The sequence below is a fragment of the Vespa crabro genome, chromosome 6 (assembly GCF_910589235.1).
Source record: "Vespa crabro chromosome 6, iyVesCrab1.2, whole genome shotgun sequence".
In the NCBI taxonomy this organism is placed as follows: Eukaryota; Metazoa; Arthropoda; class Insecta; order Hymenoptera; family Vespidae; genus Vespa; species Vespa crabro.
Genome location: NC_060960.1, coordinates 2,959,672 through 2,982,399, shown reverse-complemented (window position 1 = coordinate 2,982,399; position 22,728 = coordinate 2,959,672). Strand labels below are relative to the sequence as shown.

The window sequence follows — 22,728 nt, the reverse complement described above, 5'->3', positions numbered from 1 at the left end:
AGCTTTCAGGTATCTATATACCGGGTATCCCTTTATTTAGTTATCGAGGTCAGATCGGGGTATAGAACGACCGTTCGAGAATGGGGTTCGATTCCTTCGCCATAGGAATCTATATTTAATTGCATTTTCGATTTATGCAATATACAACAATCCAAACCTGAAAGATATTCCATTGGAAATGCATGGAACGTTAAGAAGAACTACGATTAAATAGAGAAAAAACTCAAACGAGATTTGAAATAGATGCTGCTTGGTATTCGATCCATAAAGAATCTATGAGAAATCGATTGAAAGAAGCTATATAATTTATTATTAATGAGCTGATTTAATGTATATCAATGTTTCTTTCTCGACGTAAAAAAAAAAAAGAAAAAAAGAAAAAGAAAAAAGCAACACTTCGAGAAATGTGGTTGCATGTCGGTTAGAGGGAGCCGATCAACTTAGAAGGGAAACGTGTTTTTTCACACAAGAGACTGATCAGATACCGTACATAGGACTAGAGAAAAGAAGGAAATGAAAACGACAAAAAAGAGTATAAAGGAAATGCGAGAGGACCTCGTGAGTCGCGATAAACTCGTTCGAATTGCACGGAGACACGCGAAGGAAGAGTCTTCTGAAAGAAAGTAAAAGAAAAGAAAATCATTCTGATCTTGTAATTTATGTTATGATTTATCCCATATCTACCTACATTATAATTTATCGTACTGTTCATCGTATTTATCAGTCATTTTTTTTACATGTACATTGCCAGTTATCACACCGCTTATCATACTTCATTTTATCATACACAACTTTATTCATCATGCAATACTTATTAGTTCTTTTATTATATACCTACTTTTATTAATTATCCTTGCGAGTTATATCATATTTATTATCTGTATTATTAAAAATATAATTTTTATATATTAGGTTGGAAACTATGAAACGAGCGTTGAATGAAAATAAATAACTATACAAAAAAGCCCGTTTCATAGTTTCCAACCTTATATATATATATATATATATATATATATATATATATATATATATATATACATATACTTTACAATCTATTATGTAATACATCATACTTATATAACATATACATAATGTTTCATTTTATTTACAGATCGATCAGAAACCTCAGCACAAGCCGAATCATCATCATGAAAATCACGTTTCGCAAATTACAAAAACTATTCAATTGCAAACGAATCACGCGACAACGAATCACGTCCAATCCCACAATCAAACTAATCACATTATTTCCAATCATGAAAATCACATGCCGTTGAATCGCGTGCCAAATCATGTGTCTGCGGTAAACCATGCGAATCATCAGAAAAATCAACAGAATCATCGAACAAGTCCTAATCAAGAATGGCGACAACCGGAAGACAATGGAAGATTGCATGACGAGAGCATTTATGAGAGTGGTCCGGTTGTCAACGATGGGAAACACTCGCTTTTGCAATATGCCATGTTAAATTTCAGGCAGAGCACGGAAAAGTAAGAAACACGCATTATTTTGCGAATTTGTATACCTCCATAACGACGCCTTCCTTTCCATTTTTTTTTTAATTTTTATATTTACGCCAGAAAAATTATAATTATTATTATTATATATAATAATAGTTATATTATATATTAATAACAATTATTGTTTTCTGACTATAAATTAGTATATTAGTATTATTATTTATTCTTACTTATTGTTAGAATACTAATATACTTACTTATTGTTAGTATAATAATATAAGTTATACTATAGACTTCACATTATATAATTTTTGTTTAGATGCCAAAAATTTAAATTATATAGGGTTATTATCCAGTTAATAATGATTCAAAAATAGAGCTCAATGAAATATGATTATTAATGAATGCATCTTAAATGAATCGTTCTTTTGTATCAGATTATTTATACAATATTTATTTTTGATTATACAGTAAATAGAATTGCAATTATTTGTCTTTTGAATATTTATATTGTTCCTAAATATGAGCTTAATTATAATCACTTTAACATGAAGCAGATTTGAAATATCATATCAAATTTCACTCTGAGCTCTGTCTAACAATTTACAAAGTTGATGCATCTTCAATGCTACGTCGTTTGTTTCTCAAGCACATTCGTTAAACTGATCGAGAGTATTATCTTACAGACAAAGGTTTATGAAAGTGCAGGATTCACACATAACAATGTAGAAAACTCCTATGTTCGATCTCATACGTAGGCAAAAGTTATTATATATAAAATCTACTTTCGAAAAAGGAGGAGATTTTTACACTTGTATAAAATGCAAGATCAAGTCAAAAGAGACATGAGAGACGTTAAACTTTCACAAGAAAAATGCCACTAATCTCGTCTTGCTTAAAGAGAATTGGCTATTTTAGGTGATCAATAGGAATAGTAAAAATATTGGGTGGTGAGCCGGTAGTAGAAGCAAGGAAAGCGAGTTTTATGTACTTTATCGATCGGTAACACGTTAATTATGAATAAATAAATGTAAAATGATAATCGTATCGGGCTTATGCAAGAGGACACACACGAGGTAATCTGTGTTGAGAAAGCATAACGCATGTAGTTCTCAGATAGCATCAACTACCAATCACCGACACGGTTCTTCTCTTTCTTCGTCTTCCTGAATTGCGCTCTCCATTTCTTCTTCATTTTTTCCATAGTTAGAAGTGCGCTCTCAGGATGTGCTGGTAAAAGATTTTCATCTTGCCTTTCTCCTATAAAACAATCGTCGTATAAAATTTGCATTTCTTGTTCGGAATTTAAGAAAATCTTATATTTTTCTGAGCGATATGTTGTTTTTCGTAAAGAAAATTATTTAAAAATGAAGACTTTCTTTCTTGTTCGTTAGGTTCGAGATGTTAAAGACAGCCGATGGTTCGATAAGTGGTTCGTTAAAAGTGATCGAGTCATTGAAGAGCAAGAAAAAAGGTAAAAAAAACAAAGGACAACAAGACGGTGCCGAATGGACATGGAAGGAACAAGTGGATCTCGTCAAATATTCCAGTGTACCGATAGAACAAAGTCTTTTAAGACTCGATGCAGATTTAAGTGCTTTGGCAGTGGAATGTTTCCTATGTTTGATGAGATATATGGGAGATCAACCATTACCTCCTGATATGAGCGAAGTCAAATGTGTTTATACGATTCTTATGGTAAACCTGTTAATAGCATTATCTATAAAATATATAATATTTATTTTTGATATATTCATGAGTTGGATACATTATTCATAGCACTGTCATAAATACGAGCTTCTACGTGACGAAGTTTACTGTCAGCTAATGAAACAAACAACAAACAACAAGAGTCCCAATCCGGACAGCTGTCAACGTGGATGGCGTCTTTTCAGTATCGTCGCTGCTTATTTCACTTGCAGCGAAGGACTCAAACCATATTTAACGAAATATCTCGAGACTGCAGCGTATGATAAAAGACGAGCCTATCATGGTACTGCCACAGTTTGCCTTCAAAATCTCAGAAAAACGGTCAAGTATGGTGGACGAAAAAATGTGCCTAGCGTCGAGGAGATAATGGCTATAAGTGCTGGAAGAAATGCGAAGAGACAGATTTACAGATTGCCCGGTGGAACCGAGAGAGTGATCAACACAAAATGTACTACAGTTGTGCAGGTTGGTTAATTTTTATATTTATATTGTATTAATTGATATTAATTTATTTCATAAACTCGACTTATCTGTGATGTAATTGTTTGCTTGTTTTTTTCTTTTCATTGATTTTAAATTATTTTATTTTTTGAAGGACGTCATCGAAGAAATGTGCAATATCATATCCGTAAGAAATCCTCACGAGATGGACGAGTTTTCGTTATATTGCATAGTCGATGGCGATGCATTCACCATGCTGTTGGCTAGAGACGAATACATTTTGGACGTGACTACCGAATTACACAAGAATCATCAGGTGTTTTATTTAATATTTTGCAGGTATGATTGTTTAAATAAAAAACTATTAACAAACAAGTCTAATAAATTCACGTTATCGGACATGTGTGTTAATATCTATGTTATCATTTGTTATTTCGTAGATCTGTGTGGTATTATTCATTAAGACTTGACGCACCATTGTACATAGAAGTTGTTTTCAACCAAATTGCTCCGGATTATTTAGAAGGACTATTACTAGTCTTACCTGGAGAACATTTACCTCAAGAAGTTATTGTAAGTTCATGATCATCAATATCTTTTTATTTTATTTTTTTTTATATCAAATTATTAACAAATAACATTTCTTACAGTACGATATGGCTCAAATAGCGGCACTTTTACATAGAGCAGCGGACATGACACACGAACCTGCCACAAAGGAAATTAAATATTTGTTGCCAAAACCAGCACTTAGTTTAAGAGAACCAAGACCTCAGCAATGGTCAAACATGGTACAACAAGCTTGGAACAATGTACAACATATAACGGCAGCTGCTTCCAAAGCCCAAGTACTAGGTACATATACGTATTTGTAAAAAATTGATTAAAAAATCATTTTGTTTTCGAATAAAACGAATTTGACGGATTTAAATTCTTTCAGAAATATTATCGAAATGGCCATTATTTGAGTCGAGTTTCTTTGCCGTAAAAAGAATTCCAGAGGGTAAAGAAAAGGGTGGCGATCATATTTTAGCCTTGAATCGACATGGTGTTCATTTCATAGATTTGGTCACTCACGTGAGTATTTATACTTTTAAGAGAAAATTAATATCAAATATATAAATTAAAAATGATCGAATATTTTAGGAAACACTGTATCATTATCCTTATTCCGAAGTAATATCAACGCGAAAGGTTAAATCCGAGGAAGGAACCCTTTATTTGGACATGAAATGTGGCAATCTTATGCAACAACGTATAACCAGACTTCAGACGGAGCAAGCTCATGAAATTTCACGTCTGATTATGCAGTACATTACCATGGAACAAAGAACGACCAACTCGCAGCCAGGAGGAATTGGGTTTGGAATGAGATAAACTTATTAACAGTCCTTTCAAATTGATCTGTCAATGTCTCGACAGCTATTAAGAAGTTCGTTTTAAAATGATAATGAACGATCTTTTTCTTCTTCATTTTCTTCTTCTTTTTCTTCTTCTTCTTTTTCTTCTTCGATCGTTCGAGTACGAAACGAAAAGAATTATAAGATCCAATTATATGAACGTTTGCTATAAGGACTGTGTAAATACCAGTTTAAAATCGTTTAGGAAGGAAAGAAGAAGCAATTAAAGAGAACGACGATTCTGTACATCGAAGGGATTCATTCCTTGGGGTTTTTGGTTTTAGGCTTCAGTGCAGAATATTCGTCGATGCTCTTGATTTATAATATTTATAATATTTTTTTTTTTTTTTTTTTTTAATATGTACGTATATTCCAATTCTTTACTTTCTTTTCTCAAGTCATGACATTTTTTCTCTCTATAATATAGATAAAGAAAATAAAATGATTGCCAATGAAGGTATAGACATTTACGATCCAATCTAAATCGATCTATTAATAAAAATAGCTCTATATTTATTTTATCTCGATCGTCAATCGAAAAAATTTCGATTGGAATTTTAACAATCTATTTTCTTTTTAAATGTATTCATTATATAAATATACACGTTCAACGATGAAAAAACTGGTGAAAATTTATATATGAAATATTTTTCACGAGCACGAGTGTTTATTTATATAAATCGTAAGAAATTTGAAGTATCAGCAGTTCTTTTACAGAGAGAGAGAGAGAGAGAGAGAGAGAGAGAGAGAGAGAGAGAGAGAGAGAGAGAGAGAGAGAGAGAGAGAGAGAGAGAGAGAGATAAAATATGTAAATCCGCAACAAGCCGGTAAGACTAATCTTAATGATTACGTTTTCAAGAGACTAACAAATAGAGACTACATATTATCACAAGACGATATAATAAAAATAATTAAAAAAAATAATAATAATTATATATATATAATAATAATATTAATAATATTAATAATAATTGTATGTATGCATATAGAGATATGATGTGAACAAAGATCCTTAACTTTATATTAAAATTTGTACCAATACCTAACGTGAATCATGAATGAACGTAAAATGTTATTTTTATGAACACCTGGTAAAACCTCTTTTGTAAAACATGATACGGTTAAATGATAAAAATATTTTGTACAAATTTTCTAATATGATTGCTTCAAGTTCATTTATGGATAACAGAAAATGACACACAGACGCGTGTATCTGTGTGTTTGTGTGTGTAAACATTTTTACAGAGTATAATAATAGTTAATGAATTTAACGATTAAAATTAATCAAAAGTTTTATTGATTCCTGTTATGTTCTGGACTAGAGCCAGGTGTTTTTGCCTTGAGATCGTGTGGCCAATTGCTTGCAGTATGACGAACATATCCAGGATCTGTTGGTGAGGAAGGTGTACGAACGCCAGTTTGAGTTCCAGTCGATCTGAGAGAACTAAAACATTCTTCCAGCATTTCGATCTCATTTTTGCTCCTCTCATCAATCTTGTTATGAGTTTTAGAAGCCAATGAACCATTCAAAGAAACACCACGATCCTTCTTCAAGATACTCGATGATATTCCTTTCATCCTCACTGGTACATTGTCATATTGACTAGTATCGGAATATCTTTTGAAATATATAAAAAAAAAATTTATTAAATTATAATATTTATTTAAATTATATTTCGACTAGAACGTCAGAATTTCTACTAAATAATTTCATAATAAATATTGATCATTTTATGAAATTAAACAATCGTAAAAAAGCGATTATTTTAATTCTATGTGATCAAAGAAAATATATAAAGTTTTAATGGAAATAATATCATTATATGTAAAATATAAGAATTAAACAGTTACCTGTAAGAATCAAGAGGTTCGTTTACATCATGTTGGATCTTCATTATTTTCACACTAGGGTTTATGATCTTGCCGAAGATGGGCTCGTTCCCTCGGCCAAAATTAGTTGGAAACGGTGGTGTATCGACCTCGTCAATGGGTCGTTGATAAATATCTCGAGTTTTATAAATGATCCTCGAATCTTCCGATCTACGATCATCGTCAAATGATCTGTTCGCGGCACTGTTTCCTTGAAGAGTTTCCGCTTCCCTGTACCGTTGAGAGTTTCTCAAAACCCGTCCATTTTCAAAGTTCTGCGTGTGTTCTCGTAATTCTCTTTCAACATTATTGAAATTACGATTTCTTTCCAATCGATAATTGTCGTATGCAAGTTGTTCGAGTCGTTGAGGTTTATCGGAATCTTCTTCATCGATCTCCTTCCTTCTTCGATCGTCTATCTTCTCGAATCCTTCATTTATCTTACCGTTGATTTCTTTCAATTCTTCCTTCGATTTCGTACTTTCCTTTTCTTTCGACGGCTTCATCTCCTTTTCCGTCGTCATCATGGTGGGTTGTTTAACTGTGGCATTTTGCAAAAGGTTCATTGAAAGGGATCGACGGACAGGAGAGGAACAAGAAAATGTTTAATAAAATTATAAAAAAGAATGTCGAAGTTCAATGAATTAAATAGAAAAATAAAATCTCAAATATTATTTGATATCGAGATCGTATTATATTTTCATTATACGTTTGACATATTCCTCTAAAACATAAGAGATTAATATAAAGAAATTTTAGAAAAACATATTTGTGTGTGTGTGTGAGTCTGTGTATGTGTGAAAAATGCGAGAAACGCTTTTGGATCAAAGTGATCCAAAGTGATCCAACGTGATGCAGACGAAGGTGTAATTTAACACCATTATTTAAATTTAAACAGACGAGGAGAGACCTTTTCCTGTTTGCAACTTGCCTGAGTCCGTCTTATCACTGTCCATTCGCACTTGCTGCTTATCCTTTTTACGAGGAGGAGATATCAGCAGGTCTGCTATGAATATAAGAGCGGTGATTAGAGTGAGTGCACCGAGAACTGCAGCATTGTCGATCAAATCCTCTGGAATACTTTCGATTGATGCTAAAGCAAGAGCACCGACGATTCCAAAAAGGATCACACCGAGACCAAGAAAGAAGATCTCCTTTGGATCATAAAAATAAAATAAAATAAAATAAAAAATGAAAAACACAAAAAAAAGAAAAAGAATGACATCAGTATAATATCGTTTTTTAATAATAGTTACATTTTTCAATAAAAATTAACTCTTATATTACAGAATAGAATAGAATTGATTCGCTTAATCATCATCAGAACAAATACTTTTGTATGAGAGCAGTTTGAGATCTGGCCTAGCCCTATTTATGAGTCATAAAATAAGTTAGAATAGCATGCATGCTGAATGATTTAATGATCGTACATATATCAAGGATAGTGTTACGTGCTCAAGATTCTACACCAATTGCATTTAAGAACACTGCCAGCCTTGGCCACCAATGACAAACTTCATGAATGCGTTCAGTTATGTTGCTGATATTCTCACGCTGTCAATTAGATTCCCAGTATTTTCATACGTATTAACCGCACCTGATCGAATCGACTTCGCTCTGAATAAATTAAAAAGAGAAATCCTGAGAAAGATCTCGTACGGTAAGTTGTTTTTTAATGATTACGCATGATTTTCTTATTCTTGTTTCGCATAATTAGTAAAAACTTAAAAAAAAAAAAATTACACTCCTTATTTATATACTTTAAATGTGTGAATGTTAATATTATAAATGATCGATTAATTATATTTTAACTTTATTTTATGACAAACATTTATACTCATCAAATCAGTCACATCAAATTAAATGCATTACGAGTTTACCAAGAACCTTTGAAGCAATCTGTTATTGTTGAGTAATAACAATTTACCGTGCATAACTATAATATCATAATAACGACCCGACGATTTAACAACAAACAGATATTTGTTACGTCTAGAAACGTAAAACGGAAATGTATTTGACTAGTTTGGTATTATGCTGAAAGTATTTTCGAAGAGCATTAACAACGAGAGATAGTTTCTATCGTTAAAATATGACAATGCTTGGTATTGCAAGAGAAAGATACGGCTTTGGGAACATAAGAACAATGAGATAATTATGACACGTCAAACGTCGAATCACGTATCACTACTTTTTTTTATTAATCTTTTTTAAAAAAAAAAAAGAAGAATGTCAAGAAGAAAAGAATATATGTTAATGATCCCGTTTTATTCATTTTGGCTTTTGTTCGAAATAGGTATAGAAATGTTTCTATAATGCAAATATATATATATGTATAGGACACATACATATATATATATTCTATCTCACTTACGTCACTTATGAAGAAATATTAATTACCGTTTTTCGGCCCGTAAGTTCATTAGTTGCCGCGGCAATAAGAAGACCGGCAGTTATGATGACGTAGCCACCGCAAGTCGCTGTTGCAAGAGCGGCACCTAAATCGTTGATGGATCATTGTAGTCTCGACAAAATTTCAGATATATACTTCTCGGACCAGGTATCGAATATCTTCGAGAATAGAGATCTTGCAAATGGAATATGACAAATGAATGTTCTCATTTGTTTTTCTTTTATTTGTTATTGTCGTTAATTTACCTATGGTGCCCCATGTGACATTATTTAAAAGCGACCACTCTCTGCTGCGATTCCTCAAATAATGAAATACTCTTCTGCTTTCGTCATCCGTCACTCTGAGCGCAACCACGCATGCGATGCAAAGCAGCTGGAAATTTTATTTAACCCGTTAAGATTTCGAGAAGACAAATTTATTTATTAAGAAAAAAAAGAAAAACACAGAAAAAAAAGAAGAAAAAAGACGATAAAAAAAAAACGATTTATCGAACATATGTAATTAATCAATTTTCAAATTAAGATCAATCTTGTTAAAAGACACTATTCTTTCCTTTCCATTATTCGAATGCTTTCGTTTAATTATCTGAGAGAAGTCACACGTTGATAATAGAGATGGCAGAGAAAAAAAGAGCTATTATTTAATTAGAATGAGAATTGTCGAGAGAAGGTGTAAGTTTTACGTACCACTTCGATTATTCTGACGAAAACCTTACGATTCCACATTTTTTTGAACGGAGAATTACGTACGAAAATTAAAAGCGATAAAAGAATTAGAAAGAAATGTATAATGATTTATGTAATAACTAATATTCGATCTTCTTAGGATCTTCGATATCTTCAATTAAAATGGTCAAATTCTTTTAAAAAACAAATATATCATCGAACTATCTTCTGAGACAAATCAACTTATTTCTTTTTTCATTTATTTCAATACCAAGTAATTATACCTTTCACGTTAAAAATAAAACAGAAAAAAAAAGGATACGAACGGAACGAGGTGTCTCACTAAAGAAGTTTTTCGTGTACAACAAGGAAGATTCACGCTTGACCGATTTTCTGAGTACTCTCTTCTTCAAGTAATCGAGCGAACTCTTAAATCTTGCACTGATCCTCGACATCGATCAAAAAAATCTTTTTGATTTTATTCATTTACATCTTTTTTTTTAAATTGTAAAGTGCGTAAAAAAAATTAAAATAAATTAAAAAAAGAAAAGAAAAAAATACAAAATAATGGCGTCATTCAAAAGTCACGTTATTCTTTGGATAAATTTTACAATGTTTTTTATATTATTTGTAATTTTTTTGAAAACCAAAGTCGTTCGATCAATCGACGTCGAGTCAGGTAAGAAAGCAAATGAAGTTTGATTCGCGGCACGCTCGAACGACAACTGAAGAGATAGTGAGCCCGACACCACGATTTCCATTTACAGTCAGTGCACGGTCTTACAGTCTTACAACTTTACAGCAGCGCGTCTTGTAATAAGGTCTCGGCATGGCGGCGAACAAGAATACTATTATCGCACAGTGAGTGCATTGGCGCAGAATGTCGAGAAGCAATATTTTTTAAAGAAAAGGTTAGTGAACTTTACTAATAGAATAACGATAGTTCATTGTCAATAGATTAGTAAATAGTTATAAAATATTTATCTATGTAAATTTAATACGAACAATTAAAAATAATAATTTATTTAAATAAATAAATAAATATATATATATATATATATATATATATATATATAGTTCTGTAATTTAACAATAAAGATATATTAAATTTCTTTAATTATTAGTTATATATATATATATATATATATATATATATATATCAAAAAAATTCGCTTATTCAAGCAACAAGTGATGTCAGTTAAGTCAGGATGTGATTCATCTGAAAACAAGACATTAAAATAATTAGATTCTTCAGGTCGTGACAGGTTCGGTCATTAATTACAAAAAAAAAATTAGCTTGCGTAACCGAGAAATTATTCTTTTTCATACATATAAATGATCGATCGACTAAAATAACAAGTAAAAATTACGTTTAAAAATACATTTAAGAAAAATTATTCGAAAAAACTATTGTGTGATACGAATAACTACAACGATTAGATAAGTTAAAAATGTAAGTGTGTCGTCTTAATACAGAGAACGTTCCAATTGGTCAGTTCAGTTTTCGTAATTACGTTTGGTCAATGAAACCTATATATTACGAAGTTCGAAATAAAAGCAACAAAATTTTTATTTAGCTAATTGTCAGTGATCTATATCATTGAAAAAAAATATATAATCATTTTCTAAAGAACACAGTGATACATATATATATATATTATCTTTTAATAGAGAAACCATATATAAGACATAAAAAACAGAAGATTTAGTCGTCTTCTATTTTTTTTTCTTTTTGAAGACATTCGTAAACCTCTAATTACGCATTATTTTCATGAAATTCATCCTGTTACACGCGAGTCTAGAAATGACTAATGCCGTGTGTCAGAATCGTTCTTTTTACATTCATCATATATATATATATATATATATATATATATATATATATATATGCGTGTGTGTGTGTATATGTATGTATGTATGTATAAGTACTTACATTGTACATATATATACATTCATATGCTAGCTAGGACGATGTAGTAATTCTTAATATTCAGCGATTCCAACTATTATATAAATATTTTACGAGATATATATTAGAAAGAGAATGAATCTTGATTTTCTCTTTTTTCTTCTAAACAAAAAAAAAGGTGATTATTTGTATTTTAAAGAAAGAAAAGGAAAAAAATTTTTTAAATAAGAATTCGGATAATATGCAAGTCTTCTTTTTTTCCAATAAAATCTACGATAGAATCTTTTCTACAATGGAACTAGAATCAAAATGAAAATTCTCTATTTGTTCGTAACGTATATATATTGATTGTCTTGCGATAGCGATCTTTTTTATACCAACACATATCTAATCCTTACGAGATTGGTTATCGTCTTAAGAAAAACAAGGAAGGAAATAAAGACGATAATACCAGTCGTATTCCTCGAAATCAAAACATTATTCCAAATAAAATTATCTTGAACATTACTACATTATTCCAAATAATTATCTTGAATAAAATTATCTACAAAATTTCGATGAATACTAGATTTCAATGAATAGTAACGTCAAGGCAATAAATTAATCGTCATATTTATATCGCATAATTCTTAACTTGATAAATATTTTTGAATGAAATTAACCTATATAATAACTTATAATTTTACTATGTAACATTTAGTATTCTTTATATTCTTATTACATTGTTAATACGTTTATTTTATTATTATAAAAATTGATTTAAAATTGTATTACATATAAAAAGTCAAAATATCGATTCAAGATATTTATGAAAAGACCGATATATTTCGTCCTCTTTATCTATTAAGAGGATTAATATTCAATAATATTAATCAGTAAAATCACTAAAATCCATAATAGTAAAAGTAGTAAAAAAATCGTAATCGTGTTTGATATTTTTTTATATCATTTCTTGAGAATCTAAGTAAAAGTTAAAGAAAAAGTTAAGAAGAATGTCGTTATAAAAATGAACGTCAGCGAGATTGCGTTGTAATCTTAAAACAACGCTTGCTTCACAGATAAACCTTTCGATTGTCAATTCGTTTCTAAAGAAGAGACGAAAAGTCGATGTGTTCTGCGGTAATAAAAAAAAAAAAGGCAGAAAAAAGAGAAAAGAAAAGGAAAAGAAAAATGAGAAACGAAATTGTGAGAATAAAAGAGAGTTTGACCAATGAGCGGCCCGAAATTAGCGCCATCTAACCCTACGTACCTGACCCTTAAAATCAACTTCTAGACTAGCTAGTTAAACAAAAATCATTCATCAGTACACGAGAAACTCTGGTCGATTTCATCGTAATCGATCGATCTCGATTGCCATGAACTTTGCCGATTTCTTCCTTCCTTCTGTTGAAGTTTCTCAAAATAGGATGGATAAAAAATATAAAAAGGACGATCAAAAACAATATTGTGAAAAAAACTCTAACGGTGGCGATAGATCGAGATCTTTCATCGATCAAAATATTCCAGGGATCTTCACGATGGGTACATCTAAGAGGATATGTCGCGATGGTAACAGCAAATGGAGTAAGTCAATTGTCTTTTTTTTTTCTTTTTTCTTTTATTGTATATTTACAAAAACGATAGTCGTCAATAAAAATAAAATGATCCGCTTGTAACCTCTTTCACGTTAATCAATGAGAATCTTGTTATCATAGATGGCTTTTAAGATCGTTTTATAGATCCGATATTTCTAGATTTCCGATCTTCGACAATGATTCGTTAAGTAAAAAGAATAACGTAAGAATCGATAGTCGCGTTCTTCGTGTTATCATTATGCCAGTAACAATTGCTTTATTCTAGAAACAACTATCTCGTTGAAAAAATGGATTGTGTAAAAATTAATTAAATCATAATTAATAAATTATTTTCTTATTAATGATTGTCAGCGTCTGTTTATGAAAGCTGTTTCTCGATCTCGCGATTTTCCTATTATTCTTGATATTATTATATAATAAAAATGCATATATATATATATATATGTATATGTATATATATGTATATGTATATATATATGTATATGTATATATATATATATATATATATATAGAGAGAGAGAGAGAGAGAGAGAAAGAGAGGTTGTATTATCTTGCATGAAAATAGACAAATGAGTGCTGTTGCTTGAATACGATTCGTTTCATCGACTTTCTTTGTTGAGAACATTATTGTAAATATCGAATCGATCATTTAACTCTAATCTCAAAATATTTATATACACCCAATTCTCCAATTACACGGTTGTTTAAATAAATGAAAGCCCTGTAAGAAAGAATACAGTGCATATGGAAAAACAAAAGAATAATTACAGATGTGAAAACTATACGAACAATAAGTTATTTTCAATCAAAAACTATGAATACATTGAAAACTTTATTTAGTTTCAATGGAATATTTTTTATTTTAACTATTCTTTATTCTTTTTTCATTTCTTATCCACACGTGTCCGCTTATCATTCTTTCTTTCTTCCTGCTTATCGCCTTTTGGCTTAGGCCCTTTTAGTATGACATAAAAAAAACGCAACCTAGACAAAGGATTAAAATATCGAAGTGTTATCGGAAATTTTTAAATACATATTTACTCACTTATCTTTCTAGGGAATGGTAATCATAATAGAAAATATTCTTTTTAACACCTAATCAAAATAGAAATTTTTTAAATAAACGCCATTTGACCTTGATTAAATAAAAATATACCGTGTAAAAATAAAATTGCTTTTATTTTCTAAACTGTGTTATTTCGAAATTGTATAAGAAGAGAATTAGATTTGTATATATAAAGATGATGCATATTTTCTCTCTCTCTCTCTCTCTCTTTTTCTCTTCCTCTTTCTCTTTCTAATGTGATAATGTATAGGTAAAAGTGATTAATAAAAGTACGATATGCCAATGTTTCTTTATATATTTTTTTGAAATGTTTGTTTAGGAAAAGATAAAATTCTAAATAAAGGTTCTTTTCTTAGGTAGCACACGCCCTCGAACGTATCGACCCATATTAGGTGATAAAATTCCCGACGTAGTGGAACAGATGGAAGCCAGTAGAAAGATTTTACAATTGGTCACGGATTTCAACTATTCTTTGACGCAAATCAATGGACAGAGAAAATTTGGACCACCATTGAATTGGATCGGTCCAGCGCCTGGTCCTGGATGCGAGATCTTTGTAGGAAAAATTCCAAGAACACTTTACGAACACGATATCTATCCGATATTCAGTTCGGTCGGAAGTATCTATGAAATTCGTTTAATGATGGATTTCTCAGGAAGGAATCGAGGTTATTGTTTCATAATGTATACAAAGCCGGAAGATGCATCTCGTGCAGTTAAAGAGCTCGATCGTTACGAAATTTGTCGTGGCCATAGAATCGGCGTCGTCACTAGTATCAATCATTGTCGGTTACATATCAAACAATTGCCATTGGATATCGAAGCTGAGACGGTCGTCAAGGTATCGATGTTTCGTTATTGCTTAAAAAATTCCTTAAAAAAAAAATAAAAAATAAAAAATAAAAATAAATAAATAAATAATAAAAAAAAAGAAAATAAAGTAAATTATACCAAAATAATTACGTAACAATTTTTAGCGAATTTACGAGATCACCGACGACGTTAATGAAGTAGCAGTTTATCGTAACACTAATGGATCCGAATGTTATGCACTAATATGTTACAAAACTCATAGAGGAGCCGCAATGGGTAGAAGACGATTGGTACCCGAAGCAGGGACTCTTTTTCCTGGTGGTAAAATTATCATCGATTGGGCACATCCTAATCTCTATCCGTCGGATGTAGTGAGTATCCTTACAATATCATAATTGGATTATACACATAAATTGCTTTCGAAAAAATAATTCAATAATTGATATAAGAATCTATATTATGTTTATCGTTGTTTTGCAATGAAAATTGTCGCGGATAAATGTATCAAAGATTTTTCTTTAAGCGATATCGGAAATACGTGTTTTACGAAGGTTTAACGAATATTCGAAAAGATTAAAGAAGTGATTATATTCGTGTTTGCGATAGATAAGAAGGTAGTCGTCATTTTCCAAACGTCTACGAGGAACAATAACGTCGGTCATCTCTGGTCTCACGTAAAAGCGGAACGTGGGTACTTTCGCTGTTTAATTATTTCTCTACGGACGGCATTACGATTCGTGAGAAGCACAGAAGTCATTCGTTCAGAAGTGAATCGTTTGCTAAAATCGTTTCGATCACGTGCGAACGTCCTTGCAATTCCTTCAGTTGAAAATCTTCGCGACGGCTCTTTACATTTCCTGCTTCACGCCACGTGAATTCTCATTTAATTAAACAAATTAATTCAATTATGTCACTAACAGAAACCAAGCAGTATAAAGAAATTATTATAAAAGAATTATTAATCATTTGAATTTTTAGATCTAGAAATGATATTTTAATTTTGATATATCAAAAAAAGTTTTACAAAAATTGTTAAATTATAGAATTTTTTTTTTAATATTTAATGCAATATAGGTTTAAATATTTAATTAAAATTTAAAATTTAAATAATCCTCGATAAAAAATTTCAAAAACTCGCATGATAATATAATTATCGATAGGATGTCGTTAGTTCCGAACTGACCGCTGATTGGCGCCACCATCAGTCTACCGATGTTACTACTGTCTCTTATTTCAGTCTATTGGTTGATCGCGTGTAGTTATATTACGTTCGATAATTTTCGTGTTTTTGCTGACTCCAAGGATCTTTTTTGTTATCTTTAAATATTTTAAAATATTATCGAAATGGAAACAAACGAGTACAGTGATTATCGAAGCCCATTAGCAACGAGATATGCGTCGAAGGAAATGCGGTACAACTTCAGTGAGCAAAAAAAATTCAGCACGTGGCGAAAACTCTGGGTCTACCTTGCAAAAGCTGAGATGGTTAGTAATTTCAATTTGCATTGATTGTGTTCATTAATGATTTATCATAACCGGTTACATTCTACATATTTATTCGCGTGCTTAAGAAGTTTGTTTTTTTAATTCTTTATCTTCCTGGTATAAGTGTGTCAGTTATTGCGTACAATTTTTTTTATTTAATCTATATACTTGTTTTATTTTTAATTAGTTAGATTGATCGTTCAAATGTATTTATCCTGTAAGATCTTGTGTTAGTTCAAATTGCGACGATTACTATTAAATTAATGCTTGAAATGATCATGAATTTTAGGTTATTACAAAAGTGTTTATGAAGTTACAGCATATTGCAAGTGTATGATAACATTAGTAAACGCTTTCTCTTCTAGAGTAGAGGTTATCAATGTTATTCTATGAGATATAAATTTTTATTCTAAACAGATGCATCGTAATCGAAATAATTTCATGTTAAGAAAAGATATAAAAGGAGGGTTGATGTCAAACTTGTTGACACTTCACCAACGATCGAATCTTTCGCAAACACGAATAATATCACCTCGTTAACATAATTAATGGAACATAAATTATTGTAATGTGTTAATGATAGTACACATATATAAATTTTGTTTGTATAACAATAATCGATATGATCAATTTTTCTGCGTCGATAAAGAAGTAATTCGCCTTATCAAGCATCGATATAGACGAACGTAGATCCGATAAAAGAAACGATTTTCTTTGTAAATTGCGATTTCAACGAAAAACCACGTGGAATAGTCTATAAAATAGGAGTTGCTGATGACAGTTGGAGGAGTGTGGTACTTGCGATCAGGATGGCAACGTCACGCTGAAGAAGACCTTCATTCGTTCCACAGAGATGAAACTAACGTCGGCTTTAAAATCATTAAAAATAGATGGACTAACTCGTGACATAATCGAGAACAATGAAAATAATTCGGAAAAATTTCATAAATCCTTGCCATCGATTTCATCGGCTACACAACTTACTCAATCGAGAAGTTTACCTTCGAATTTTGGTAAAAAATATCTTTTACAATGCTTTATTCTATTTCTAGTGTTAATGAACGTTTCGAATCATCGTGTAAAATATCATTGTCGTATGTTATATACGATATTTAATTGACTTTGAATAATCTCAGATCAATCCATGGTCTTACCTATCTCTTCGTCGTTCGAGCAATCCAGCGTGCAAGATTATCAAAGAACGAAAAAGTTCAACGAACTGAATCATTGCAATTGGAATGCGTCAAGAACAACTCACCAGGACAAAGTTGCTGAGGGACTCAATTATACAAAAAATGCCAATAATATTATACCCAGATTGTATGATTTTACGAATTTTAAAAGTAATAGAAAATCAAATCTTTTGACAAAGCACATCGAAAAGTCTAGAGAAACGAGTTTTCAATCAGGAGGAAAAATCGTACCTAATCCTTATAAGCGACATATATTCATCGAAGGTAATTTCGATTTAGGAGTACACGATCATACATCTTCGAATCTATATATCCCAGGAAAAACGGATTTATCAAAAACCAAATTTTCGAAAGATACTATATCTTCGAATTTCAATTCTCTCGCTTTGCCATTTTTACAACAGAATAGTCGAGTTTGTAGTAATAATATTTCAAACTATTGTAAGATCGAAGAATCATCTTCTAGTAAAAATTCAATGTTTAATGATCCAACTAACTTCAATGATCCTAATGAAAGAGATGTTACTCTAAAATTGAAGGAGAGAGAAAAGAACATGTTTCAACAACAGGAAGGACTTTGGCAAAACGGATTTGTTCAATCCAATCCATTTTACCAAGTGAATGACATATTACAATCTTATTCCAATATGACTAATAATTTTTATGAAAACGATTCAACAACGACTTTCAATCGTCCGGAACAAAATAATCCCTTTTTTTTTTCTATGTATGTACCAAAAGTGCCAACTTGTATCTGTCCGGAACAACAAATGTCTCAAGGTTTCGATATAAATAATTTTGAAGATTTGAATCAAAATCGATTGTTAGGTGACAATTGTTCACAGAAAATCATTTACAAAAATGTTATACCTGCCAATATAATGAAAACGAATGCATGTTATTCTCTTTGGCCGATCAATCGAATCGATCAAAAAATCAACAACTGTACAAATCTTGTTAATAATCTTTTGTTATCGTCGACTACATCACCGAATTGTCAGCCGGAAAATCGATTGTCTTCGGATTATCATTTGAAGGACAACATTTTTGAATTTAAATATTCTCAGGGCAGACCAATTCTCAACAGAGAATTTGTAAATGGTGATTATTAATATTAATAGCATCGTTTATTTTTTTTTTCCTACTCTCTTTCTGATTAGTTTAGTCGTTGTTAGCATATCATTTATAATGCTACTGATAGATTTGTTAAAATCTCGAAGTGTCAACTTTAATAAGGTTTCCTTAATGATATCAAGTAAAAAATGATCACTAGATAACAAAAATGAATACGATTCAACAATATTGCTTCTATAAATCACGTTTTCTATTTAAATGTTATAATCTATAACTTGGATATCGATGAATACATCCATTTTATTAATTTTTCTAATGTTTTTCGTTGTTAATATTTTATCACGTTTATAAAGAACACGAACAAGATGTATATAGCTTAATATCTTTACAATCAGTATCGTATTGCACTATTTTTTTTTTCTTTTTCTTTAATAGTATCATTAACATCAATTTTACATGAATTTAAAGTGTATTCAATAATAATTTGCATGAGATGTAAGAAAAAAAAAAGGAAAACTAAAACAAAAAAGATTTAATTTCGTACTGTTTTTATCCCAACAAAAGTATGTTTGTCCAGAGAAATTCTTTTTATGTTACAGTGTTACGTTCAAATAAATATTTCTATCAATGTACTATTATGTATATCGTAATATTTACATGTACTATGATTATTGTTAGTTTAAGCTACTCCACTAAAGTAGATTATAAATGTCGTTTTGTTAACTTCAATCGATAACATCTCAACGTCGTAATAACAATAATCGTTTTGCGAAAGAATCTAGAAAATATTTGGATCAAATAAATACGAAGTTTCAATTATAACACGAATCAGTAAATTACTTACGTTTCAATTCATGAAAAATTACAGACGTTGCAACTGTTTAAGATTGTAATTGGGCACATTTCGTACAGTAAGTAAGTTTTTTATCATATTTCTGCAAACAAAATTAATTTATATCTACGAATGATTTCATCAATATTTTACAATTAAGGAAACACTTTGGAAACTTGCAGAAACGATTCCTCTGCTTATACATGGAAAATTTTCAGAGTTAAAACTCTCTTGTGGAATATCTTCATTTCGATGCGTAATAATCGATACCTAAATAAAATGATTTATCAAAGCCATAAAAAAGTTAAATTTTTATCATTATATATGTATATATATGTGTGTGTATAAATATATGTTATTTGAGCATGGAGAAATACATAAATTGCAGTAAACTCTTCTTTCATTGTCTTTGAAGATATTATAATACTGAAAGATATTAACTTGTGGAAACAGGGAATAAAAAAAGAGAGAAAAACGAGAAAACGATAACCAATAATAATAATAAGAAAAAAAAGAGATTACAATCTTTATGAAAGAAATAAGAATTCCTATTTACCTTCTCCTTTTTACATATCGTGCATACATCTGTATTTGTCGTAGCTGCAATCGGGAGGGTAGTAGACGGCTCCTTTAAAAGACAGAATTAAAATATTATAATTGATGTTTATTATTTAGATAATTTTTTTAAACAATTGAAAATTTACGAACAGTTGGAGTATCAACTTCACCTTGAATATATGGATTCTCCGTTTGAGCAATGTAAGTTTCGCATTCTCTGAGGATAATATAAAAAATATCAAATTATAATAGTATATAAATATACAAAAATATATTAGATCAGTCCAAAAGTTCGTGCGCATTTACACCATTTAAAAATTTCGCCAAAATGCGCACGAACTTTTGAACTGACCTGATACAAATATTAAACTGCTCACGGCATGTACGCTGGATCAATTCTATTGTTTCGTTGAAAAACCGATGACATGATAGTTCTGGTACAATGTGGATGTTCAACGACTTCGTGACTGATTTATAAAAAATATTAATTATAAATTATTTAGAAATTTGTATATTTGAATTTTTCTATAAATAATTAAAACGATTTACGGGATTATAGGCATGCAAATAGTCTGCATGTAATCCTGTTCGTTACATCTTACATCCTTCAAGTCTCTTGTCTTTATATCTTCCAATGGTAAAAATCTCGAATATGTACGAGCATTATCTTTTTTATCCTTCTGCAATGTTACACATCTTGTTCTCTTAATCCTTTTATTTTGTTTCGCAGAATTATTTTGTTCTTTGCTTTTTCGACCTTTATTCGTTAAATTATTATCATTTGTATCTGACCTCAGTATTCTCGGATGTGAAACTTGATTTGATCGTAATTCTTTAACATCATTTTTTTTAATTTCTGTAAAATATATATATATATATATATATATATATATATATATATATATATATGTATGTATGTTATATTATATTATGTATATATATAGTCGTGTATGTGTGTATATATAGTTTTACTTTCATTTGTGGAATTTATGTTCTTTCAGATTTTATTCGATATCCTTACCTGTGCTTTCTTTACCATCCTTAATTTGCAAAGGAAGTTTTACCTCCTCATTCTCGTTATTATATTTTTCTAATTCGACACTTTCCGCCGCAGAAATAGACAACTCTTTGGGTGGTTCGATTTCTTGAACCTGTTCTGTCTGATTTTCATCTTTCGAATTTAACATCTCTATTGAATTTTCATCTTGCTGATACATTATTGGAATCTGTGTTGTGTTCTGAGATTTTTCATTATTAGATAGCATTAGAGGTGGTCCCTGTAGCGGGATATAACTAAAAAATAATAAAATAAAATAATACGTATATGTCAGAAGTAAAATAATTAACAAGCAATTCATATTTTGCTGTTTACGTGGTAACAACGTTTTCCTTTGATCCGGTTGAAGTCGCTACTTCCATTGTTGTGCTTGGCGATGCACAGTGTACTGTTACAGTCATCTTCGTAAAACCTTTGCAATAGAATTTCTTTTCTAACTCGATATATATATATATATATATATATATATATATATATATATATACGCGCGCGCGTGTGTGTGTATGTGTATGTATAACAAAATCAATATATATATATATCGAGTCTGTTAAGTAGTTTGTATCAATCGTAAGCATACTGATTTAAATTATACGAATGTATAATTATATTTATGTATCGATTAAAAAGTAAAATTTAATTTTTTCTTTTGGATATTGTAATTCATATTAAACAATTATACTTCATAAAGTCACATTTAGATTGGACCTTTTTTATTAATTATTCATTCATTCGTCGATCTCTTTATCAATTTGTATGCTTTGTACGATGTTTCAATTACGTTTCGAGATTGTTTCTTACTCGTTAAGGCTTGAGAATTATTATTTTTCGAATGATTTCGTTGATCCTCCGTCGTTTGCACTTGATGATACCTCGCTTGTACTTGATTCTCCGTCGCTTGTTCCTTTGAATTGTTTTTTTGATCGCCATTTGGAACGTCGTTTTGATCACCGTTTTGTTCGATGTCTTGTATCTGAACCCCTTGTTTTTTCTGTTCCATCTGTAAAACTCCAGTCTTGCAATTGCAACTGAATAACATGAAAATCATTCAATCTTAATACTTTTATAAATATTAATTTCGAAGAGATTGATAGATATCAAATTAAAAAGTTAGAATTCTTTGTTACCAAGGTATAAACTCACTTGGGACAACATGGAATAGTGAGACCACCGCGTAGAAGCTGGATGATCGCTGAACAAGATGTACATTG

At 30.5% G+C, this 22,728-nt stretch overlaps 5 protein-coding genes across 6 annotated transcripts in view; 3 read left to right on the top strand and 2 right to left on the bottom strand.

Annotated features, from left to right (window-relative positions):
- The window catches only part of LOC124425164 (unconventional myosin-XV), a 51,159-nt gene extending 44,863 nt beyond the window's left edge, over positions 1-6,296 (top strand). For both annotated transcript variants that reach the window (XM_046965127.1, XM_046965126.1), the window contains 8 exons: positions 1,112-1,491; positions 2,856-3,159; positions 3,241-3,636; positions 3,767-3,951; positions 4,053-4,185; positions 4,263-4,467; positions 4,553-4,689; positions 4,759-6,296. In XM_046965127.1, coding sequence (XP_046821083.1) covers positions 1,112-1,491; positions 2,856-3,159; positions 3,241-3,636; positions 3,767-3,951; positions 4,053-4,185; positions 4,263-4,467; positions 4,553-4,689; positions 4,759-4,989 — 1,971 coding nt within the window. In that variant the 3' untranslated portion in view covers positions 4,990-6,296. The remainder of the gene's footprint in view (positions 1-1,111; positions 1,492-2,855; positions 3,160-3,240; positions 3,637-3,766; positions 3,952-4,052; positions 4,186-4,262; positions 4,468-4,552; positions 4,690-4,758) is intronic.
- On the bottom strand, positions 6,279-10,693 carry LOC124425167. Its single transcript, XM_046965132.1, has 6 exons — positions 9,981-10,693; positions 9,540-9,666; positions 9,282-9,379; positions 7,813-8,035; positions 6,864-7,422; positions 6,279-6,630 (listed from the first exon to the last, which is right to left on the bottom strand). Exons 1-6 carry the CDS (start codon positions 10,017-10,019, stop codon positions 6,306-6,308), a joined length of 1,371 nt encoding a protein of 456 aa, XP_046821088.1. The 5' UTR covers positions 10,020-10,693; the 3' UTR covers positions 6,279-6,305.
- Positions 10,694-13,259: 2,566 nt separating this feature from the next.
- Positions 13,260-19,705, top strand: LOC124425165. The gene is made up of 5 exons (XM_046965128.1): positions 13,260-13,431; positions 14,865-15,349; positions 15,486-15,692; positions 17,588-17,819; positions 17,943-19,705. Exons 1-5 carry the CDS (start codon positions 13,275-13,277, stop codon positions 19,109-19,111), a joined length of 2,250 nt encoding a protein of 749 aa, XP_046821084.1. The 5' UTR covers positions 13,260-13,274; the 3' UTR covers positions 19,112-19,705.
- The window catches only part of LOC124425166 (adenylosuccinate lyase), a 29,095-nt gene continuing 22,913 nt past the window's right edge, over positions 16,547-22,728 (top strand). Inside the window, exon 1 of the mRNA XM_046965129.1 lies at positions 16,547-16,806. Within this exon, the coding sequence (XP_046821085.1) occupies positions 16,666-16,806 (141 nt within the window). The 5' untranslated portion in view covers positions 16,547-16,665. The remainder of the gene's footprint in view (positions 16,807-22,728) is intronic.
- LOC124425168 lies at positions 19,591-21,904 on the bottom strand. The gene is made up of 6 exons (XM_046965133.1): positions 21,836-21,904; positions 21,485-21,756; positions 21,013-21,319; positions 20,841-20,930; positions 20,614-20,680; positions 19,591-20,533 (listed from the first exon to the last, which is right to left on the bottom strand). Exons 1-6 carry the CDS (start codon positions 21,880-21,882, stop codon positions 20,342-20,344), a joined length of 975 nt encoding a protein of 324 aa, XP_046821089.1. The 5' UTR covers positions 21,883-21,904; the 3' UTR covers positions 19,591-20,341.

Bases quoted from the DNA above. Each gene is read 5' to 3' on its own strand.
- LOC124425165 (XM_046965128.1), top strand. From the start codon at position 13,275: ATGGATAAAAAATATAAAAAGGACGATCAAAAACAATATTGTGAAAAA. The intron at 13,432-14,864 runs GTAAGTCAATTG...TTCTTTTCTTAG, and splicing joins CGATGGTAACAGCAAATGGA to GTAGCACACGCCCTCGAACG. The intron at 17,820-17,942 runs GTAAAAAATATC...GAATAATCTCAG, and splicing joins AAGTTTACCTTCGAATTTTG to ATCAATCCATGGTCTTACCT.
- LOC124425167 (XM_046965132.1), bottom strand. From the start codon at position 10,019: ATGTGGAATCGTAAGGTTTTCGTCAGAATAATCGAAGTG. The intron at 9,380-9,539 runs GTAAATTAACGA...TCAACGATTTAG, and splicing joins TGTCACATGGGGCACCATAG to GTGCCGCTCTTGCAACAGCG. The intron at 7,423-7,812 runs GCAAGTTGCAAA...AAAATGCCACAG, and splicing joins CAGTGATAAGACGGACTCAG to TTAAACAACCCACCATGATG.
- LOC124425168 (XM_046965133.1), bottom strand. From the start codon at position 21,882: ATGGAAGTAGCGACTTCAACCGGATCAAAGGAAAACGTTGTTACCAC. The intron at 21,757-21,835 runs GTAAACAGCAAA...ATTATTTTTTAG, and splicing joins AAGGAAAACGTTGTTACCAC to TTATATCCCGCTACAGGGAC. The intron at 20,534-20,613 runs GTTCGTAAATTT...TGTCTTTTAAAG, and splicing joins GTGAAGTTGATACTCCAACT to GAGCCGTCTACTACCCTCCC.